At 44.5% G+C, this 23,718-nt stretch overlaps 1 protein-coding gene across 3 annotated transcripts; it reads left to right on the forward strand.

Moving 5' to 3' along the window:
- Positions 1 to 9: 9 nt before the first annotated feature.
- On the forward strand, positions 10 to 23,494 carry lrrk2 (leucine-rich repeat kinase 2). Of its 3 annotated transcripts, none has more exons than XM_028429932.1 (52): positions 10 to 632; positions 1,059 to 1,144; positions 1,391 to 1,500; positions 2,938 to 3,026; positions 3,293 to 3,427; positions 4,015 to 4,149; positions 5,091 to 5,222; positions 5,561 to 5,680; positions 6,189 to 6,349; positions 6,442 to 6,521; positions 6,597 to 6,703; positions 6,782 to 6,911; positions 7,026 to 7,150; positions 7,958 to 8,085; positions 8,999 to 9,143; positions 9,416 to 9,555; positions 9,663 to 9,788; positions 9,887 to 10,057; positions 10,271 to 10,535; positions 10,654 to 10,842; positions 11,008 to 11,123; positions 11,451 to 11,523; positions 11,609 to 11,805; positions 11,893 to 12,143; positions 12,276 to 12,424; positions 12,511 to 12,604; positions 12,687 to 12,873; positions 12,949 to 13,130; positions 13,352 to 13,575; positions 13,668 to 13,795; positions 13,900 to 14,118; positions 14,197 to 14,398; positions 14,499 to 14,587; positions 15,110 to 15,297; positions 15,370 to 15,524; positions 15,600 to 15,746; positions 15,879 to 16,070; positions 16,170 to 16,316; positions 16,411 to 16,523; positions 16,614 to 16,804; positions 16,897 to 17,057; positions 17,198 to 17,368; positions 17,569 to 17,669; positions 17,783 to 17,995; positions 18,306 to 18,499; positions 18,618 to 18,690; positions 18,781 to 18,971; positions 19,167 to 19,319; positions 19,597 to 19,823; positions 21,212 to 21,280; positions 21,386 to 21,518; positions 23,076 to 23,494. In XM_028429932.1, the coding sequence occupies exons 1-51, from the start codon at positions 497 to 499 to the stop codon at positions 21,502 to 21,504; spliced, it is 7,626 nt and encodes a 2,541-aa protein (XP_028285733.1). In that variant the 5' UTR covers positions 10 to 496; the 3' UTR covers positions 21,505 to 21,518; positions 23,076 to 23,494. The 3 variants fall into 3 exon arrangements, with proteins under 3 accessions (XP_028285733.1, XP_028285734.1, XP_028285735.1); XM_028429933.1 differs by having other exon boundaries at positions 497 to 632; positions 18,784 to 18,971; XM_028429934.1 differs by lacking the exons at positions 10 to 632; positions 1,059 to 1,144; positions 1,391 to 1,500; ... (6 more) ...; positions 6,442 to 6,521; positions 6,597 to 6,703 and having other exon boundaries at positions 6,884 to 6,911; positions 7,031 to 7,150.
- The last annotated feature ends 224 nt before the right edge of the window (positions 23,495 to 23,718 follow it).

Here is a 23,718-nt window from a genome sequence, read left to right on the forward strand (position 1 = left end):
TTTATAATCAAGGAGCTAGCGGTGCTAACGCTAAGTGTTCCAGTGTCTCGCCCTCCTCGTCCTGCGGCGCGGCGGCGTGTGTCTCCAGCTTCCTCTCCTCCTCTGAACGGGAAGTTTTTCTGACTGGAGTCATATGATGTGACCGCAGGGAAGCAGGAAACACGCCTGTCAGAGAAGGAGCGACTGGCTCCACCGCACGGAAACCACAGAAAGTCTCCTCCGTGCGCAAAGAGGAACGAACTCTCTCTGCCGCGGGGAGGAAAGCTAGCAGAGGACGGTGATGTCAACGTCGAAAGAGAAACTCCGCCACATGGACAGCTTCCCTCGCCATGCCAGCCACTGTTAACTATCGTAGCTACTGTAATGTGTAACAATATGAGTGCAGCTCCTGTAGCAGTTAGCTTTGTGGCCCCTTTGTCGTGTTTTTTTACGGGAGCGCACTGATTGACCTCGATGCGCGTCAAGCCTCCAGCTGGAACACAGCACTTCAAAGATCATGGATAATAGAGAGGAGCTGGAGGAGAGGCTGAGGAAGCTCCTGGTCAGGCTGAGGACTCCTCAAGAAGACAGACAGCTCAGTACTCTGATCCAGATCATCCAGGACCTGCTTTTCCTGGCGCACACCGAGTACGGTAAGAAGCACGTTGTTGTTGTTCTGGAACACAAACAGCTGAGTGCTGCCAGAATATTGTATGACATTAACATAAGTTATCACTGCATAATTTATTGTACATTTTACTCAGCTATTTCTGTACAAGATTAGTTAATCTGCTGCCACAGAGACTACAGATTAGTAGGCTACCTGGCACCTGAACTCATCACATTAACACTTGTATTTGCTTTATTTTATGACTTCTTATTCAAGTGTTTGCAGCAATCGATGCAAATGGACTTGTTCTCTCTTCCTTTAATGTCCTTGTTGTTCTCCACACTGTTCTCCAGGACGTTTTGTACCTTTTTAAAAATAGAAATTCCTCCCTTTGTTCACTGCTGCCTGTCACATCATCATCATCATCTTCTTCTTCTTCTTGTTCTTCTTCTTTTTATCTTTGCTGCAGGAGCTGACCTGTTCGGGGACAAAGACGTCCACATTCCCCTCATGGTGGTGCTGTCATCCTACATGAGCAGCAGAGGAGTCCAGCAGGTACTGCAAGAAGCCAAATGGGCTTTTATTTGCATAACCTTTCATACATTTTTGAATGTATGGAAACTGAAGTGTACTCCATCTAAAACCAGTCACACAGGCCGTTTATCTTGTATGATCATCCACGGCTGACATGTCAAGGCCGGTCTTGTGACTGCTGTGTATTCCAGACTGCAGCATGCTGTCATACAGTCATAACATGCGGGCCCCTAGCTCCTGAGCAGATGCTTCCTCTTCTTCCTACAGGTGGGCTGGTCACTGCTGTGTCAGCTGATTGAAATATGCCCCGGTACGTTGGACCAGCTAACCAGACCTCTGCAGGTGGCCAAGGAGTGGGAGGTCCTGGGTGTGCACCAGTAAGTGAAGACATGCTGGTTTTGTGTGGATTTTGTGGATTAGACATTATTTTCCCGCCCTGAAGTAACAGACATGATATCACAGAATCCATGTTCACAGAAAGCAGGAAGTCATTCATTGATGAATCCATCTATGATCTCTTTATTCATTATAGTGTATTGAAGAGATTTTTATACCTGAGCATATGTGTGTTACTTCATGTTCCTTTCTGTGTTTCACTTCCCGAGTACATAATGAAGTTTTACTCCACCACATTTAAAGGTCACATCATATCTGCTGTGTATGTTAACAGCTCTGCCAGCAGCCTTCAATAAATCAGTGTGTTGTTCTTGTTAAAGTGCCAGCTTTAGCCCTTTGTGATCAAGTCACTCATTTAGAATTCAGTGTTTTAAAAGGTCAAAGCTGAACTTTGTTTAAAGAAGACTGTGAAAGTATTTGCCTCTGCGCTTTATGCACACAACAATATGCAAATATGATGAGTCAGCTTACAGTAAAAGCCTAGAGTCATGGTAAAAAAATGAGCACCCTCTCGTTTATGTTTATTCAAATATAACACAAGGAACAACATTTTTTTCACCGTGCCATTATTTATGCAGCAGAAATGAAGGCAATAGTTGAAATAGCAGCAATAACTTGAAGGACCGGTTCCTGTAGGACCTTATCAGTGTCTCACATCATTCGTCCTCACAGCTGTGCTTCAGTTCACTCAGGTTTTTGGACCCGCACAGCCCTAAAAGGATCCTGTCACAGCATTTCAGTCGGGTTGAGGTCTGGACTTTGTCTGGACCTTGTGATGTTCTGATGTTGATTTGCTGCTGTGTGCTTTTGTATTTTTGTCCTGTTGGACCCAGTTTGGACCAAGCTTTAACTGTCAGACAGATGTCCTCACATTTGCCTCCAGAATACTCTGGTACACAGAGGAGTTCATGGTGGACTCAATCTCCTAAGTGTGCTGTCACATTAACACTGAGCATGCTCAGTGAGACCTGTATGCTCTGACATGTAGCTGCTTGGTTGTTTTGTATGTCTCTGATCTTGGGCTGGGATGTCCCCTCCTGTGAACACTAACAGCTGTCTTGAATGCTTTCTATGTGAATCATCGTTCTCACTGTAGAACACTGAAGTCCAAATAGTTCGTTTTATTAGTCTTTCAGACTGATGTGCAGCAGCAGCTGCTCCTCTAACACCTTTGTTGTCTTTCCCACACACCAAAAAGCTCCAAAGCAGCAAATTGCCAAAACATCTCCTGATGATCAGCAGCACCTGCTGCAGCTCACATTGTTAAAGCCTATGGAAGCAGTACCAGGGACTGGTCCATGTATTTTTTCTTGTGGCTTCACATGATAAAAGCAGCTTATGTTGTTGTTGTTCATCCCACCATGAGCAGATGATTTTGTGCTATGTGAACCTTTGGCTCATTCTGATGTGTTTTTCAGGCAGATCCTGAAGGTGCTGTCTCAGTACAGGTCAGACTGTCGAGTAACCATGGTTGGACTCAGAGCTTTGGCACTACTGCTGAGATCAGGTAAATGTTCTACACCTGGCAGAAGCACAGGGAAAGTTAATATATCGCCTTTTTATTGTGGCCTGGTAGAAGTCCAGGCCACAGTGAAACGGATAGATCGTTCAGTGGCTGCACTGCCAAGGACCATAATCAAGCAGAATGTTGATGGAAATGTTTATATTGTCATATTTGCATTTTTAAGGAGGTTCTGCATTCAACGCGTTTCAAATGTGCAATAGATGAAATGGCAGCTACTGAATGTTAGTGTTTTCATGTCTGTCACTTAGACCTGATTCCTCTGCTGGTGCTGGATGAGGAAGAGGATGTGTTTGGTCTGGTGGTGCAGGCGATGAAGACGTTTCCTACCAGCGAAGAAGTGCAACTCCAAGGCTGTGCAGCCCTACAGCTGCTCCTAGAGAGAGGTGGGCAGACACACACCACACCACAACAAACACAAATCTGATATAGCCTATAGTCAGTTGTTACTGGCTGCTATTGTGTATCTGAGAAAATAGACACCTATATAGAACTGTGAGGTCAAATGGGAGTTTTCTACACACTATTGATTCTTTATGAGATCATTGACCTACAACACACTCACATGACTCAAATGTCAGCACCAATAAACACAGCACACTTGATTTGTCCTCTGAAATGATGTTTAATGCCCCTGACGACCCCTGTAGTGTCATTTAGTGACATGTATTTTCAAGTTTATGTGGTAGTATAAAATGTGCACATCTCACTGTTATTTGTTGTATGCGATGAGTCCAGCTGCCTCGATGTTTAACTGTTGGTTTTACCTCACACCTTCAGATGTTGTTGCTTAACTTACCCTTGCCTCAATTGTACCACTCTACTGCTTAATGCTAGCGTCCACCTGATTACATAATATATGCTAATATATGCTAACAAAGGCAAACGGTGCATAACAGGACGTTTTAGTTTCTTTTAACTTCTATCTGTAGCTTTGAATTGTAGCTTGATTTCTTATGTCTTATCTTTCCAGTGACTGATGACCACCTCGTGGAGTTTGTGGAGAACCAGGATCACGTTGTGGTTCTGGTGGCCCTGCAGAAGTTTCCAGACAATGCAGAGCTGCTCCTGCAGGCGTTGAAAACGTTGCTCCCTCTGGCAGGTCCTGGTAAGACCTGATTATATACCACGCTGATGTTTACGGTACCTGAGACGTACAGAAAAGCCGCGTTCTTGTCACTGCAGCGGGAAAGAGGAGCTTAGGGTTAGAGTTAGAGCCAGGGAAGCGGAGATCAGGGTTAGGCCTGGGGGAAAGGGAGGGGCCAGATGACCAGGTTCAGGATTAGGAAAGTGGGATTCAGCCATTTTTAGTCTCCAGGTCACCAAATAAGGATCTTAAGTCTAATAAAAGTTTATAATTACAGATCCAATCTAGCTTTGATTATGCTCTGACCAACATTTCCTAATCATACTTCAAATTTAGACCATGTCCTTTGTGTCCAATAAATAAATAAATATAGGACCGCAAACCATGTAAAATACTGAAAGAGTAAATGGATAATACACAGAGTGCGTCAAGGAAATCTCTGCCCTGGCCTATTTCTAGCCTCACCATTTACACCATGATGTCACTGTGTGCTCTTTCAGTAGCCTTAATGCAAATCTGATTATACATCAAATGCTGTTAATCATGTCTGATGTTGTGCGGACGAATTGGAACAACAAAAAAATAGTCAAATCTTCATGGAAATTCCCTCAATGTGAGAGACACAAGAACAGAGTGAACACTGTTTTGCAGTTATCTAGCTGTGCTCTGCCTGCAACAGATAATCGGGTTTTAATGTTTCATTGAAAATGAATGTGTTTTTCCCTGAAACACAAAATGCAATTATTAGAATGCAGGAAGTGTCAACCCCTTTTTTCTAGAAAGACTACATTAATCTAGCATCTTTAGGAAGAATGTAAGTAAAAAATAAAATAACTGTCAGCTGTCAGTTTCACCAAAATGCTGAATGATATTGTCCGTTTCATTTGTGAAGGAATTCTTCTGACTTCCTGCTTTTTGTTTTATCTCTGCTCATTCCATGCATTTTTTGTCTCTCTCTGCAGGCAGTAATGTGGAGGTGTTGATGTCGGGGGGCACTCGGTGCTACAGCGTGATCGTCGCCGCCATGGACGCCTTCCCTGAGGTGGAGGAGCTGCAGATGACGGGCTGCTGCCTGTTCAGGAGGTTTACATCAGGTCAGATCAGTTCCTCCTGTGCAGTGTGTTGTGGGTTGTCATTTCTTTTTGCGTTGTGTTAAGGCAACTCTCAACTCTCAGAGAATACATGGTGCGTGTATTTGTTTGCGTACTTGTGTAACTGGCTGATTATGGTGGTCAATAAGTAACTGTGGAGTATCCACACACACATTTGCTTGTGATGACAACAGTGTTTGCCCAATCCAATAATCCTCACAGTCAATACAGTTGTGTTTGGATTTCACTCATAAGTGATATGTGATATGCTAATTCTTTACGTTTAAAGATCGAAGGCATCAGTTTAAATCAGAGTTTGTTTGCTTTGTGTTGTTTTCCAGAGAGCTACCTCAACATCCTGGTGATGAACGGCATCCAGAGAGTCGCAGTGAGAGCCTGCCAGACTTTCCCCGACAACGCCACGCTGCAAGCCGCCGCCCTCTCCTGCCTGGCAGACCTCAGTGAGGCTATGTTTAACTCTTTCATCCACACTAAAGATTGGTGATGGTGGCAACAGAACAATAGCTTGGCCTGTCAACACATAGCAACGCACAAGATCGATGATGTCTGTCTCACTTTACAAAACACATAGGAAACCTGAAATTACATGACCTTGCAACAAGCAGTCAAAAAATTAGATAGATAGATACTTTATTGATCCCCAAGGGGAAATTCAGGTATCCAGTGAAGCATTAGATGCATAAAAAAGTATAAACATTAGGTACTAAATAGAACGAAAATGTAAAAATTAGAGGTGCATAGGTGGGAGTACTGGTGTTAGATGTGCAAATGTGCAAATATAATAATATACACTATAAAGACAGAAAGAGTGATCTGAAGTTATTATGCAGGTTAAAGTTAAAAAAAATCAAGTGTGGAAGCTGTAAACAAATAGTTAAATAGCTATAATATGTGGCACTCCTTTTTCTTTGAGCTCATTAATGTCAGCGTACTCTTTCTATCTCTCAGCTGCCACCATCGTGCAGAACAAAGCTGTGTCCGAGCAGGGCATGGAGGAAGGGGAGGAGGAGGAGAACAGGGGTAAGGAGAAGGTGGAGGACATGGGACTGGGCTGGATGGAGGACTGCTGTGCGGCGCTGGAGCGTCACGCTGCTGATCCAGCAGTTCAGGTCGGTCACACATTCCTCTGATGCATTTGAGGACATCCTGAGAAGTCCTGTTTGTGGTCTTTAATCTGTGTCGATCACTTCAACTGCCTCAGGAAGCTGCAAGCTGGGCCATTCACAACCTGCTACTGCACGGGGCTGGAGGGAAGCATTCAGAAGAGGAGCAGAACCAAAGGTACGCCATAAAATGGCACACACACACCCTGTATACACATACAACACTGATGATTTATGCTCGTTTGTTCCCCAGGACTCCTGTTCACAGACAGCTTATGGCGGCCATGCTGCTTCACTCCTCCTCTCCCAGTGTGTTTGAAGCTGCTACTAGTGCTATCGCCACGCTCATCGCAGATAACAGTGAGCCCTCAGTGCTACATAATTGTGTTTTATAACAGCTCGGGCCGTTGGTGCAGCAAACATCTGCTTTGCCTGCAGGTAAGATGCGCTCCCTGCTGCTGTCCAGCGGCCTTCACGTTAATCTGGTGGAGATGATGAAGAGACATTCAGCCTCCGTGGAAGTTTCCATCAGCGCTTGCAGGCTGTTAAACCTGCTCTTCCAAGGAAGGTGAGGACAAACACAGATTCTATTCTAGGATTTACTCATGACAAACGACACATTTACCTGTCACTCTAAGCAGCCATGTCTTTTTTGTTTCATTTTTTTTTCTTGTATTTGTAGGACAGCCAGTCTGGATGAGCTGAGCATGGCCATGGGTCAGATCCTCAGCACCATGAAGGTCCACAACTTCCAGCCAGATGTTCAGCTGGAGGCTCTGCATGCCAGCTTGGTCTTCCTTTGCCCAGGTACACTCTTCTCACTGCGGCTTGCTGGGAGCTCAGTGTTCTTTCTGTCTGCTTTCTTTTTAACAACCATCTTTAGAGATGGTTGTGTAACCTTTTCCAGCAAGAACTATGTATGAGGTGCCTAGGAATGCCTATGATTATGTCATTATCCACTTCTACAAACACACCTTGTGCAGATCAGACATTGATGGATCATTGTTAATTAGGTAAAACAGGGCACGTCATGACATTTTCCACTGATTTGAAAACAAATGGATTCTAGTTTGACCTTCTAACAAACTGCTAATTCTAGCAGGTTGACGCATATGAATAAATAAATAAGAAATGAATTATCAATGTTTCATTTGTTTGACTGGCTTCTCTGTTCTACTTTTGGATCAAATTTATGCAGAAATGTAGTCAAAGGTTCATACACTTTCAAGCAGCGTTGTATAGGGGATGTTAAAAGCACTAGTATGAGCACTACTCATACTAGCGGTTCTCATTAATGTACAGTATTTAGTATTGCAATTTCCCCATTGTGGGACTAATAAAGGTTTCTTAATCTTAATCTTAATCTTAATTGTGTAGGTATGTCCAAGCAATGAGACATTTTCTTCATTCACCAGGGGAATGCAGATCCTGTTCAGTATAGCAGCATGCTTTGTTTTGATCTCTATCAAAATTAGGCTATAATGTCCTCTTTCTCTTTTCTTAGCAGTCCTAATTTAATTAGCGATTGATAACAGAGCGGTTTTGTCTGTGTGTGTGTGTATATATGTGTATTGACTGTGCTTACCCATCTCTTTGTCGTTACTTGTTTCCCAGACAGGAGTGTAAGGGAGCATGGCGTCTCTGTGGCCGATCCCGATATGGCCGACATATCGCTGAAGGTCCTGAAAAACCAGTGTGTGGTGGAAGGAGCTCACACCCTCTACCTGGAAGTTCTCAACAGGGTATGATCCTCATTGATATAAAATCTAATGTAGGCTGTTAGAATATGACTTAAAATGTGGATGAACAGCTCTGAACAAAGTCCAAATTACACAACAGTTCACCCATTGATTGCAGTAACTGTACAGTAGATTGTTCTGCAGATGGAACATGGGACTGTAATTACATTTCCAAAAAGAATGTGCCACTTGACATACACACAAGAATGAATGAACATGTTTTTTTCCATGTCGTTGCCCCAGAAATGGCTAATAAATAGGCATCTTGCCTCAGCACTGGTGACAGCCACATCTGCAGGCATCATGTCTTCAAATTGTCCATTCGATGATTGTAGGTCAAAGTTCACTGTCACTGTGAAGTCACATTTATTGTGAACATTATCAATAAGTAAACACAGACTGCATATAAACATGGGCGGCATGAGAGTTCACCATGAAGCCCATGTGGAAGGGCTCGGTTCATGACCTTGGTGTTGTGGTTGAGCCTTATTCAGTTTAAAATTCTCCTTTACTGGACCCCAAGTAGACTTTTTAGACCCAGATTAAAGGACCCAGATTAAAGGACACAGTCACACTGTTATAAAAAAAGATTCTGCCCCAGTGTGTGTGTTGGGAGAGTACTGGAGGGCTTTCCTCCTGGCTGGATACAGACCGTGATCATGATTGGGTGTCAGATAATCCAGAGGAACTGGAAGAAAGTTGCAGAGCCAGCCTATAAGGGGTGGTGGACTGAATTGTGCGAGGTGGCAGCGTATGAAAGAATGGGTTACAGGACACAAGATAGATGTGAAAAATCCTTTGAGGAATGGAGCATGTATCTTGATGCTGTAGGTACGCAGAGGTAAAAACTGCATGTGACGGGAGCTTGGCTGGTTTTTAACCAGCATGATGTTCACTTCTGCTTCACTGTGTGCAGTTCATCAGCAGTTCTGCCATACAGAAGTGTGGTCTGAAGGTGCTGTCCGCCCTGGCTGACTGCTCCGGTGCGGTGGACCTTCTGTGCCAGCAGGGGGCGATAGACACGGTTCTGCACACACTACAGATGTTCCCACAGGAACGAGGTACACAGCTGTCATTCATTGCCTTGAGCCGGCCGAATTAGATTTTTTTTCAGTCAGAATAATTATGTTGGAAATAAAAACAAAAAAAGTGTTTACTTTACAACCCAAGAAGAACAGTGCCTAATAACAGATAATAATACTAATAATAATCAGAGTACATCGCTTTTATGAAGTGACGTACTCTGACAGTGCACTCGGAGAAAGAACCTTTATTTGAATAAAAATACTCAGGATTGAATGAGCTCTCACTAACTTCCATGTTTTTTTTTCAGAGATACACTACTGGGGTCTGACCCTGCTCAACTACCTCGTCACCAAGAAGAAGCTGTCTAGGATGATCGTGCCTGTTCTGGCCTCTGTTGTGGTCGCTTCTCTCGTTCAGTACACAGAGGACTCAGAGATGCTGCTGAAGGTGACCTCTTTTTGGCAGCACATTAGCTCTCTCACCAGCTGTTCTGTACTTTTCTGTACAATTTTGTGCCCTTACACTCTCCACCCCTCTGGCTGTCTGTTCTGCAGTGTTTTCAGGTGGCGTTGAGGATGCTGGACGCTTGTTCAGGAGCTGCTGCTGAACTGCAGAAGGTAGACTTTGACAGGCAGATCTTCCAACATCTAAGAGGGGAAAGTGACCAGAGCATCAGCCCGGTAAGTCAGTCCAACAATGTCTGAGAGGCTTTGAGTGCAATGTCTAAACGGCTGCAATGTCTAGACCTTTTCTCCTTTTCCTCCCTGTTTGCCGTCAGCTGCGGAAGTCAGTGTGCTTGGCTCTGTCTAAGATGTGGTGCGACTCAGAGCTACACTACAGCATGCTGGAAAAGGCCTGCATGGAGGGAGACACGGCGATGGCTGAATGTCTGATCGAACTGGGCGCAGACATCAACAGGAAGACAAAAGCAGAGTCCCTCATTTACCAGGTCAGAGGTCACAGGATCCTACAGTCTTTCCAGGACCCCTGTGAAATTTGTACCATGCATATAATGTGACTTGTTAAAGCAGATGGATGTTCAGTCTCTTCCTGTTAGTGCCACTCGACAAATGTTAAATGCTAAGATTGTAAACATGGAAAAAATCTTTCTGTATATATGTTGGGAAGGGCTCAGTCTTGATCTCTGTGCTTACTTCTTCAGGTGTGTGAGAAAGGTGGGCCTCTCGAGCTGGTGGAGCTCCTGCTCAGCCGTGGCGCCCACGAGCAGCACCTCCGCAGGGCTCTGGCTGTGAGTGCCAAGAGGGGTGACAAACCCACTGTCATCCAGCTGCTGGGCCGTCTGGGTCTGGACCTTAACAACAGTGCCCTCTGCCTCGGCGGCTTTCGACTGGGCCACCTGGATGCTGCCTGGCTGAGCCCCCTGCTGGCTGAAAGAGGCAGAACTTACAGTCTACGTTGCAACAACAGTGAGGCTGCTTATCTCCTGTTTCAGTTAACTGATATGAAACGGCAATGTCAGCTTCTCTACTATTTTTTGACCTCATTGTAGTTCAATTTTCACCTTTTCTCTTTTCCATCTCCAAGGTAAAGGCGCAAGTTTAGCTAGGTACATCCAGTCTTTACAGAGGTCCAAAAGTGCGAGCGGTCCTTCCAGAGCAATGACTGACCCATGTCTGACGTCTGGCTACATATCTGATGAGAGTGACGATTCCAGCTTCAGCTTCGTCTCTGCAGAGGACAGCCTGTTTTTTACCGATGACCTGGAGAGTGATGGTAAAGTGTCTGAATAATTCTTTGTGTGTGTGCGTTTGTAAACATCTACACATGTTCAGGGTTAAATTCTAATGAAATATATATATGTATATTTTTATATGCTGTTAAATATGTGGCACAATAACGGCACTGATATTGTGGCTTTGTGTGCTTTTCCTTTGGTAGGAAGTGACTCGCTGTCTGGTGCTCTGTCTCCGAAGCCGCATAACAATTCATCAGAGGAGCTGAGGGGGGAGTCCTTCAAGAGGAAACAGGGTCGAAGACGACATGCCAGTGCTGAGGTACCAGCTCATAACATGAAGTATTTCACGCTTTATCTTGAGTTCTTTATGCTAGAAGTCAGTCATCCCAGGAACAATACATGTTTCTGGAAACCTCCAGTAGTGTAGTTTAGTTTAGGCCTCCAGTGTGTGTCAGTGTGTCGACATTAGCTGTCTACATCATGGTACACTCAGCATCAATTACTCACAAGCATAACTTTGTCTTAATGGATCAGTTCCCACACATCCACGGCCCGATCACTGCCAAGAGGTGACTGTGACAATAGTAAAGTTACTTAGAGATGACTTCTTCAGGGACATTCTTTCACTGTTTGTCTTGTTTCGCAGAGTGGTCAGACTGAGAATGACCACAGTGAGCCTGTACACAGGAGATATGGAAGGACCGGCTCAAGCCAAAAAGGTCAGTTCAACTTTATACATACCTGTGAATATTAATACAAAGTTTGAAATACTGTAACACTTCCTCTCTGGTATCGCCGCCTCAGTGCTGGGGTCAGGTGAGAACTCTGCTGCTCTGCTCAAAGAAAAGGAGAGAATCCGTCTCCTGGACTTATCAGGGAATGAGTTGGACACTCTGTCCTGCCTGATGGATGATGGCTTCGTCCAGCAGCAGCTGTCACATCTCCTCCGCTTGGACCTGAGCAACAACAGTCTGCAAGAGTTTCCCTCTCAGCTCTGCCAGGTGAAGAATCTGTCTCGTGCATAATGACCATGATGGATGACATAAGCATAATATTTAATCTGTGTCGCACCTTTCTCCTCCACACAGAGTTTGAAGAGTCTGACTCGGCTTGACCTGCAGGGGAATCGGCTCCAGTCGCTGCCAGAGGAGCTACTGTCTCTGCCTTCATTAAGCATGCTGAACATCTCCCGTAACTGCGTCGGCCCCCTGCTGACCTTTGACCCCGCTGTCATCTGCCCGTCGCTCAGGCAGCTCAACCTTTCGTTCAACAAAATCACCACATTCCCCCACGAGCTGGGACGCACCATGGACCAGCTGCAGGAGCTGTACATGGACGGGTAGGCTGCTGAAAAACTGATCATACAACACACAGAGCAGGGGATGTTTTTGAACTGGGTCAACATGTAAAGATTGATCTTATATGGCAAATGTTGGTGATAGCTGTTGTTTTCATTCTCTTTTCTTTTCAGTAACAGTATAACTGAGCTGTGCACACCTCTGTGTCTGCCGGAGATCAAGATGCTTGACGTGAGCAAAAACAGCATAGAGAACATTTCCCCAGACTTCCTGAGCGGCTGCCACAAACTGGAAACGTTTAACGCCTCTATGAACCAAATCTGTAAGTTCTGTCCTGAATGTTATTAGATTCAGAGTATATAATGTTTTTTCTTCATTTGATCGGAATTCATTTTTTGACCCCTTCAGGTTCTCTGTCACATCTGCCATCCAAGGTCACAACACTGAAACTTGCAAACAACAGCTTCACTTATGTTTCTGAGACCATACTTGATCTCCCAAAGTAAGTCAGCGCCACTTTTGTGTGTGAGTGAATCATAAATGAACACTTAAGTTATAATGTCTCTGTGTGCTGCCTCCTCCAGCCTGCGGTCTGTAGACATGAGAAACAACAACATCACTGTTCTGCCTGGCCCTGAATTCTGGATGTCCAGCAACATCAGAGAGCTGATGTTCAGTCAGAACTGTATCAAAGCTCTGGACCTGAGCGGACCAATCTACAAGTGGGCCAGACTGGAGAAATTCCACCTGAGTGAGAACAACCTGACTGAGGTGAGCAACAGCGTGAGAGCGTAAATAATAACATTATTGGAAAATAATAGAGATGTTTGTGTGCTTTGCATTCAGATCCCTCCGCAGATCGGCCTGCTGGAAGACCTGACCTCCCTGGATGTGAGTTGTAACACTAACCTGCGGTCTTTCCCAGATGAGATGGGAAAACTAAGCCGACTGTGGGACCTGCCGCTCGACGGCCTGCGGCTGCAGCTAGACCTCAAGCTCATTGGCAGCAAGACCAAAGACATCGTCAGGTCAGAGTCTTTACAGTCTGCTGCTTTTACTAGATATTGATATTCACTTAGTCCTGAATGAGCTGGATGAGGTGGCTAGAGCGAACGAGGTCAGGGTTATTTGTTTTTTTACAGAATCTTGTTAGCGTGTTTAATTGAACCATGTATCAGAGATAATATGAAAAAAATACCACTTCATAAACAGATAAATATACAGTGTCTGTCCTGTTCTCTGCTTCCAGGTTCCTGCAGCAGCGGCTTAAGAAGGCAGTGCCTTACTACCGGATGAAGCTCATCGTGGTGGGGAATCCAGGCAGCGGGAAGACCACTCTGATCCAGCAGCTGATGAAGCTGAAGCGCTCTCAGTCAAACTTGAAGCAAACTGGCGCTGGCATCGACGTCTGGGACTGGATCATCAAAGAGCGGGACAAGAAGAAAATGCTGCTGAATGTCTGGGATTTTTCAGGTTTGTCAACATATGGAGTCTGATGTTGAAGCTTGTGCCAGTAGAGGTGACAGATATCTGAATATTAGCTTTTTTATCCTGCCTTCCAACAGGCAGGGAGGAGTTCAGTGGCTCTCACCCTCACCTCCTGACATCCAGAGCTCTCTACCTGGTTGTGTACAACCTCAGCAAAGGAGCCAGTCAGGTGGATGGTCTCAAACCCTGGCTCTTCAACATCAAAGTGAGTCACAAACCAAAGGTTGCTCTGGTTATGACATGCGTATTTAAATGACTGTCTACATTTGTTTCTACATGTCTTGATAAGTTGTTGCTGTGTTTCTTCAGGCAGTAGCTCCGCTCTCTCCAGTCATTCTGGTGGGAACCCACACGGATGTAAGCGAGGACATGCAGCTGCAAACTTGCCTGACTAAAATCAAAGAGGAGCTACTGAACCATCAGGGCTTCCCCGCCATCAGGGATTATCACATGGTCTCTGTCTGTGAGGACTCAGACGCCATGGCCAAACTGCGCAAAGCCATCGCTAGGGAAGTCATCCACTTCAAGGTAAAAAAGGAAACAAATGGGTTTATTATTTTGTTTTTACTTTACCTCTTCACTGATCTCCTCCTCTTCCTCTCACAGATTCAGGGCCAGCCTGTGATGGGTCAGCTGGTTCCAGACAGCTACGTGGAGTTGGAGCACCGGATTCTCCAGGAGAGGACCAGGGTTCCTCCAGAATTCCCCGTGCTCAGGCATCGCGATCTTCTGCAGATTATCCAGGAGAGTCAGCTGCAGCTGGAGGAGGCTGAACTACCACATGCCATCCACTTCCTCAGTGAAGTTGGTCTGTTATTTTGCCAAGCAAAGTGTGTGTTTTTTTTTAAAGAGACTTATGAAGCTTTGTCTGTATCAACACTTGTTGGGTTGTGTTTTTGTCACCATAGGGGTCCTGTTGCACTTTGATGATCCTGCTCTCCAGCTCCAAGAGCTCTATTTTATCGACCCACAGTGGCTGTGCAACATCCTCTCCCAGGTAGCCATTGTTCTCTGGAAATACCATAGATCAGCATAAAATATAATATATAGCCTAATTATCCAACATTTACCATGTTTAAGAATCAATTATTACTGATATTATTGTGTTGCTGCTGTTGCTCCTCTGAGGATTCCGTTCTGTCGCTTCTTGTGTTAGAGTTTCAGAGAGATGCTCCAAAGGGTTCGAACTACCACTGTTTTAAATATAATATTTAGATCCCGCTCTGTAAGCCATGACGGCACCATCAGCAGCTTTGCACATGATTGGACGCAGAGTGGTGTGTGTCTCCTCCCTGTTCTGACTGCAGCTGAAACTGACCGCCTGTGAGTGCTTTGAGTCAGGGGAGGAGCTGCCGGTCGCACCCGCTGCTCATTGAGGAACTGCAGAAAGATACGTCAGTCTCCAAAAGTCATGAGAGAAAAGTTGCTAGATTTGTCGCTATTCGCGATTTTTTTCCTGAACCGTCCCGGGCCTAGTAAAAGGTCTCATTTGTGCTGATGTTTTGTGCTCTCTGTGTAGAATCTGACATTGAAGAGCTGTGGCTTCTTGGAGCATCCTAAAGGAGTTGTTCAGCGCTCTGCCGTGGAAAAGTTTGTGCTTGAGACTAAATGTTTCCCCAAGTGCCTCCTGATGCAGTTCTTCAAACTGCTGGAGAAGTTTCAGATTGCTCTTCCCTTCAGCGAGGACCAGCTTCTGATACCCAGCAGGTACCGTATGTTCACATTTACAGCAACCACAACTGTGTGACCGTCTCTAACCATTCATGCTGTGATCGACAGTTTGTCCAAAAACAGACCAGAGATAGAATTCCCTCATTGCGAGAACTCCGAGGTGATTGTGCGTCTGTATGAGATGCCGTACTTCCCCATGGATTACTGGTCACGGCAGATCAGCCGCCTGCTGGAAGTCTCCTCCTACTTGCTCTGTGGAAGAGGTAAACTGAACAGACTCACTGCTTCTTCAGTGCTGTTAAAGAAGATGTAATAAACTGACTATATGTGCTGTGCAGAAAAAGTTGTTCGACCCAACCGCATCTACTGGAGTCGTGGAATCTACCTGACCTGGTCCCCAGAAGCGTACTGCCTGGTGGAGGCTACCTCGGTGGAGGAAAATCCCTCCAGCTTTGTCAGAATAACCGTGCCTTCGTCACGCAAAGGTGGAGCAAGTCTTCCTAAACCGCAGACTCCATAACTGATCCTGGACATAGAAACTCTTCATGACATCCAAGAGCTTTAACATTATTATTATTACAGAATAAAACATGTCATCCGTGTCTTTCTTCACTTAGGCCGAGTGTTACTGGGTCAGGTTGTGGATCACATAGACTCCCTTCTGGAGGAGTGGTTTCCAGGCCTGCTGAACACCGACGTGCACGGCAGCGGAGAGGCTCTGCTGAAGAAGTGGGCTCTGTACAGCTTTGAGGACGGGCAGGAGTGCCGCAAGATTCTTCTGGAAGACCTCTTTACCTGCTTTGACAGTGGTAGTTCACACTTTTTAAGGATTCCTTTTATTACTTATTATTATTATGATCAATGAACAGTTCCAGCTCTGAAATCAATCGTGTTATTATCAAATGCAGATTTTCTGCTGGTGAGCCCAGAGGATCCACACTGCACGCTTCCCATCTCTCAGATCGCCCCTGACTTGGTATTGAGTGACCAGCCTGCAGGGACAATACTGGACAGTGAAGAGCTGAATGTAGACATGTCCAAGGAGAACCGACTGGGTGCTGTTTATTTTTATTTTATTTTATTTTTTGCTGTCATTTCATCATTGACTCTCGTCCTTATCTTTATTTTCTAATCACATGTTGTCTCCAGGGGATGGTGGTTTTGGGACTGTTTATCGAGGTGTGTATAAAAATGAGGAAGTAGCTGTGAAGATATTCAACAAGCACGCTTCTGAGCTTTATATTTACAGACTCCTCAGGCAGGTACGGCTGCAAGTTTCATTCAGCTATCCCTAATGCTCTGCTGTCAGTGTAGGTTTATACTTCATTATGTGAACCTTTCTGACCCGTCAGGAGTTAGTGGTGCTGGGTCGTCTCCGTCACCCCAGCCTTGTGGGACTGCTGGCAGCCGGCTCAGCTCCTCAGGTCCTGGTGATGGAGTTGGCTCTGCGAGGCTCACTAGATTCCCTTTTTGAACACGAGAACGGAAGCCTCAACCAAAAGCTTCAGCACAGGATCGCCCTGCAGGTGGCAGATGGACTCAGGTAAGGTGTTGACAGGTCACAGGGGGGGAAAAAAAAACGAGGAGGAAATTTCATTGATGTCCTTTCTTTTTTTTTTTGATCTTTTTAATCAGGTATCTTCACTCTGCTATGATCATCTACCGGGATCTGAAGCCACACAACGTCCTCCTGTTCAACCTGAAGACCGACTCCGAGATCATTGCCAAAATCACAGACTATGGCATCGCTCAGTACTGCTGCAGCATGGGAGTGAGGAGCTCAGAGGGCACACCAGGTCAGACATGCTTCATGTTAATATATATATTTTAGGTCATTATCATCTGACATATTATCCTTACAAATACATTTTCCACAAATCGTATAAGTGAAAATATGTCTGTGTGTAACACTGAGAAAGTGATTTCTGTCTGGCAGGGTTCCGAGCACCAGAGGTCGCACGAGGTAATGTGATCTACAACCAGCAGGCTGATGTGTTCTCGTTTGGCCTGCTGCTCTACGACCTCCTGACCTGTGGCGAGCGTATTTTTGATGGCATGAAGTTCCCCAGCGAGTTTGATGAAGTGGCAGTGCAGGGGAAACTGCCAGGTAAACGTCAGACTTGCAGCAGGGTTCAATATGAATGCACAGATGCTCCTTTGTTGAGTTTCCCATGAATGCATGTTGCATTTAGATGTCGGTGGAAAACAGAAATTTTTTCTGTATTATAGGAAAAAGTCTTTCTGTTGTATTGATAATTTGCACATAAAAAATGTTAAAGTTAAAAATACTCACTGCCTCCTGCACAGACCCAGTCAAACACTACAGTTGCTCCCCTTGGCCGGGCTTTCAGGCCCTGATGAAGGACTGTCTCAGGGAGAGTCCACAGGATCGACCCACGTCTGCTCAGGTTAGGACCTGGAGACTCTGCTCTGAGAAGGATAGCATTTGACAGATGAGCTGTGAGCCCTCTAGTGGCAGCACCACACAAACACAATAAGACACTGTCTGTCATGTCTGCAGGTGTTTGATAGGCTGAATTCAGGTGAAATGCTCTGTCTGATAAGAGAGCTTGTGGTTCCCCGGGTGTTCAACGCAGAGTGCCTGGTGGTGAGCTCCGGCAGCCGTGACTGTCACTCACCCAGTCACACGGCCTGGCTGGGTGGGGGCAGCAGCACCCAGAAGCAGGGCTCCATCACAGCCGTGGACATGGACACACACATGGTCACTACACAGGTACTTTTTTTTAACCTTCTCTGTTGTTCAGAGGTAAAATCATATCTTAATATTCACTGCGTTTTTCATAGTATCATTTTGTGTGTGTAGACCTCTTAAGTATGAGGAACTGTCAGGTGTCCTCTGTCTATAATTGCCACAAATGTCAAATTTTGAACTTTCCAATTGTCTTTAAATGCATCATTTGTGTGGGATATGATAAAACACATCACATCTAAGTTTAAAATTCCTGCAGTCACATGCTAGAACTATTTATGATACTGTGAGAGTCAGTGGCATCGTTGTCACCAAGAACAACTGTTTTAAACAGAAAGTCGACACCAGTCCCGTCCTCTGCCTCGTGACAGTGCAAATCCCAAACGATGCCTTTGACTGGCTGGTAGCAGGCACCCAGTCCGGCTCCTTGGTGGTCATCAGTACGCAAGACGCGTCCACCTGGCACTGCCTGCAGAGTGTCACCGACTCTGTCACCTCACTGTATTTCCATGTGCCACCTCGTCGCAAGTAAGCTGCTCTGTGTGTGTGTGTGTGTCTGAAAGGTTTTTACCCCTTTTTATAAAATGGTATAATATTGTAGTTTTTTTATGGTTTTCAAAGAGTTTAATTCAGATTTTCTTTGCAGCCAAAGAAAGAATTATTTGCTGGTTGGGACAGCAAATGGGAATCTCAGTATCTTTGAAGATTCTGTGCTCATGGTAACTATTCTGTGATTTAAAAAAAAAAATATTTATTATCATTAAAAATAATTATATTCTGATATTGTGTCCTCTTTCTGCTCTTCCCAGCAGGAGAACAGCAAGCCAGTTAAAACCCTCACCCTGGGTAACGTCAACACTCCCGTGATGTGTTTGGGCCACTCGCAACATTCTCTGGACAGCAGGTCCGTGTGGGCCGGCTGCGGGACCAAGATCCTCTCCTTCACTGTCGACTACAACGTCTGCAAGACCATCAACACTAAATCAAACCTCATCTTCCAGTGAGTCTGTGTGCAAAGGTCAGACAGACTGGCACTTTCAATTCAGTTTAGAAGGGGTGAAAAGAGGTGCAGATGGTAATTAAATGTGTGAGTGAGAGATGTATGATGAGGCCTTAGTAGACAGGCTGCAGATGTTGAAATGCTACGACGATGCCAAGATGTTTGTGTGTGTGTGTGTCTGTGCGCTGCATTCAGGAACCATCGGACACTGAGTGCAGAGGCAAGTGTGTCTCGTATGTATGTGGATAAATATGTGTACCTGAGCAAAACCGGGATGTCAACTGTGGAGGTTTGGGACAAGAGGAGTGACAGGATGGTGGACTGCATCGACTGTGCTCAGATTATCAGGTAATATGGAAACGTCATGTTGTTTTGATCTCTTTAGAGGAACAGCTGGGTTTCTTTTATGTGATACAGGTGGGCATACAGGTAAAAACTCACCTCCTCCCCCCTTTATCACATATGTTAACTAGACTGCAGGCCTAAGGTCTCCCATCAACACTCCGCTTTAGACTTTAGAAAAAAAAAGGACTGCGTCTGTAAATGTGATGAACATAAAGTGAAAGAGGAAATAAACACACCATACCAGCCTGTGAATATTCAGGTGTTTTCCCTCCCTGGACAGACATGACTCTGGCTGCAGAGGCAGACTGGGCAGTGAAGCAGAGCTGGCCGCTGAGGCGTCACCCTCCTCATTCACTGTGAAGGCCCTGCTGGTTCAGAGCGCTGCAGCTCTCTGGATTGGCACTAGAGGGGGCCACCTGCTACTGCTGGAGCTCTCCAAACACCAGACACTGCACGTGATGGGACCCAGCTGCAGCTCCATCCGCTGCATTTCCTCTGCACTTATACGTGAGTCCTCAGCTTTTATTTTTAGATTTTAGTGTCAGTCATTTTTACATGTTTGCACAGTAGCAATTTCTTAAAGTTCCCTCTACACTGACATGCTTAGACAGTTTGTCAACCTGAAAGATTAGCAGTTTATTTAAAGAGCAAATTAGAATCGATGGGTTCAGAGGTGCTTCAGTCAATGGAAGATGTCAGTGAGTGCCCTGTTTTACTTAAAAAAAAGAGTTATCTATAAAGGTCTGATCTTCACGACGTGTGTTTGTGAAATGTATAAAGACATAATCATACAACCAGTTGTTGCTGCTCATCAGGCTGGAAAAGGTCACACAACCCTCTGTAAAGAGTTTGGACTCCATGAATCCATAGATAGTCAGACTGATTGTGTACAAATGGAGGAAATTCAAGTCCATTGTCACCCTCCACAGGAGTGGTGTGTCAACAAAACAAGTCATGTAACAGGCCGGAAGGTTACAAAGGGACACAGCGTAACCTCTAAGCAGCTAAAGACCTCTCTCGGTGGTTAATGTTGATGAATCCACCATCATGAGAGAACTGAACAACCATGGTGTACAAAGCAGAGCTGCCAGGAGAAAGTGACTGCTCTCCAAAAAGAACACTGCTGCCACTGCAGACCAGAGGCATGCTGGGAAAATAAAATGTGGACAAATGAGACCAGAATAGGATTATCATTATTAATGTTGACAAAAATTATGACTCTGCATTCCAGTATGTGAACCTATCTGTTAGGCATGGTGATGGTAGTATCAGGGTTGGGCCTGAACCACGATGACTAGCCTTCTCTGAATTGGAGAAGACAAAGTGATCCATGCAGCAAGACAACAACAAACACACGAGTTGTTTTACAAAAGAATCATTAAAGAACAAAGTTGTGACCCTAATCCAAATGAAATGCTGTGGAAGCACCTGGAACCAGCAGTTCATGTGAGGGAAACCCCCCAAACATGTCAGATTGTAGCTGTTCTGCACTGAAGAATGGACTAAAATTCCTCCAAGGCTTTGTGGACGATGTTGTTAGCAGTTAACAGAAAGCTTTAGTTGTCATTGCTGCTGCACATGGAGGTCACAGATCATACTAAAAGTGAAGCTTCACATACTTTTGCCAACCTCATAAATGTAATATTGGATAATTTTCCTAAAGAAATCTGTTAAACCTAGTGTGAGGTGGAGATAATCACAGGATATGCGTTTCCTTTGAAGCATAGATAGAAGTTCTACACCAAATTCAAAGCAGAGGTATTTAAGCAGAAAAACTGCAGGCAGCTGGTTTTTCCCTTGTTTTGGGTTCATGGCTTCTAGGGGTTGTTTGTATGGAAAAACATCCCAGCATGCTGCTCACAGCTTGTGGGTCTGTGAATTCCTCTCACAAACAGAAACACTAAACTGGAAGAATGTGGTGCTGGTTCTGGGCCGAAGACTTCCACAAAACAAGAACCAAGATGGTGAGTCTGCCGCCTCATTGTTTTTCAGCCACACACATTAGCAAAACAGTTGTCTTGCTGTGCGACTTTGGCCGCGTGTTAGTCCGAAGCGTGTGTTTGTCTCAGATGAGGAGTCTGTTCTGATGGTGTGGAACAGCATGCTGCCCATGGAGGTCAAAGACCTGAAGAAGCACTGCGAGAAGAGAGAGCAGATCACAGCCAAAATGAGAGAGCAGCTCCATTAAGACCGAGCCCACAGGTTTGCTGGTTTTTATTTTGTTTTAAATAGCTAAACACAAATTCCTGACTTGAAGCAGAGTGGCTGGGTGGTCTGGATTTGGTCTCTGTCACCAGTTATGTCTGTTCTTAAGAGAAACACTAAGAATTACATTCTTATAGTGGATCAATCAAGGCGTATCTTTTTTGTTGCACTTACTGTCAAAGTAAGTGGAACTTTAAATAATACTTTTCTGAGACGCCAAAGCTACTTTGATGTGTTAATATTCATGCATATTTGTATTTATTGACTTAAACGATAATTAATATTGCCCTTGGAGTCGATCCACTGCTCCACCAAGGAGGAGAAGGAACTAGAAACTGAGTTCATGTAAACACACCAGATACCAGAGCTGCTTTTCTGCTTATTCTTTTTAAAAAATGTAATGAAAAGTACAGTAGCCGAGAAGCCGAAAACCATCTGTGGGAAAATTGATGTGTAATTTAAGTTTACGTTTTTAGTAGGGATGTCCTGATCCGATCACGTGATCGGAAATCGGACTCGATCGGAATCGGACGCTACCTCCTGCTCAGGACTTGGATATATATTTATTAGGGCTGTCAAAGTTAACGCCTTCTGTGCAGGGTGGCTCTGTGTCTTGTAGTGTAGGGGTATGACAGTTCCCTTTGGTGCGAGAGGTTCTGGGTTCGAGACCTCGATGAGCCGATGCGTGTGTGAAGCGTCCTACGCACACACGCGAAGAGTGACTTGCTATTTGCCTTTGTAGAGAACCCTGAAAGTATCGGATCGGGACTGGGTATCGGCAGATTTGGACTCGGACTCGTGGGCAAAAAAAAAAACAGATCGGGACATCCCTAGTTTTTAGGTTGGTCCATGTTCCATCCACTAATGGAAACATGGAGGAGGTGGGGTTTATGACCTATACTGCAGCCAGCCACCAGGGGGCAATCATGACGTCCATCTTTATGCAGTCTTTGGAGATAACACAGTGTAGGATGGGCTGACTTCCAAGTGGAGTTACGAACTGTTCATGTAAATTATATAAATACTGATTCAGTCTAATACTAATTTATAAGGTCACGTTTCCTTCAGCTTTAAATAATAATAGCTGTATCACATATAATTAGTTGTGTGGGTCATTTTCTTTTTATCATTATGTATGTTAATTTATACAGTGACGGCTGGAAAAACACCATGGCAACCATATCTTAGGCACCATAGCAACTACATCCAGTGATCTTGAAACCCTCAGCCACTCCCGTTGGTTCACTTGAGTTGATGTCCGAGCCGCACCAGCTTCTGTCTCTTGTAACACACAGCATCCCTTCCTGACACTGGCCTCATGTGATTGGTGACATGTTAACGGCTGTTTCCTCTCACTATTTACACTTTAACCCATTTCTGTGAGTTAATGTTCCTCATTCCTTCACAGAAAACATGCCTGTTTCTTACAGTGTGCAGTAGTATTAATGTGATTTTAAGTCATATTGTGATGGAGTTATGAATGTTTTGACACATGTAAAGAGTGGAAGATAACACTGTTTTGTTTGTGTTTTTTTTTTGTTTATGTTTTCACAGATTTAAAAAGGGATCAACTCTCTGGTGCATTGACATGTCAGCAGTAAACCAAGAACTAAAGAGGGGAGCACATATTGTTTTTTTGAATTATTATTTAATAATGCATTTATACAAAACATTGTGCCATGTTTTAGATGAGAACAATCATTGTTTTCTAAAAGGGACACAGATATGTGTTTTTTTTTTCAATCAGGGCTGAGAGCAGTGAAGACCTGTAGAGTAGAAATATTTGTTTACCTGTAAATTAATAGGAAAAAAAGCCAAAGGAGGATTAAAGCCACTAAAGGTGTACATTTGATTATTTATTTTCATGTCTACATGTGTGTGTTTGTGTGCATGTTTGGATGTTTACCAATAAGCTCAGTCACTCCACTTCATATAATGCTGCCTGTTATATAAAAGTTGACGTCAGTAAAGACTGGTTTGTGTACTGTCATGGTTCTTTGTTTATGTTATTGTCGACTAAAAGCAATATAGGTTAAAACAGATGTTATTTTGTTAATGTTTTATTCTTTAACCAAACTGATAATGTTAACTTTAATATGGAATTAATGACACCTCCCTGCCTGGGATGTTAACATTAGAACATCAAATTGTGCACATACTTTATTATTATTATTATTCATATTTTATAATTTGCAGC

The sequence above is a fragment of the Parambassis ranga genome, chromosome 19, assembly GCF_900634625.1.
Source record: "Parambassis ranga chromosome 19, fParRan2.1, whole genome shotgun sequence".
In the NCBI taxonomy this organism is placed as follows: Eukaryota; Metazoa; Chordata; class Actinopteri; family Ambassidae; genus Parambassis; species Parambassis ranga.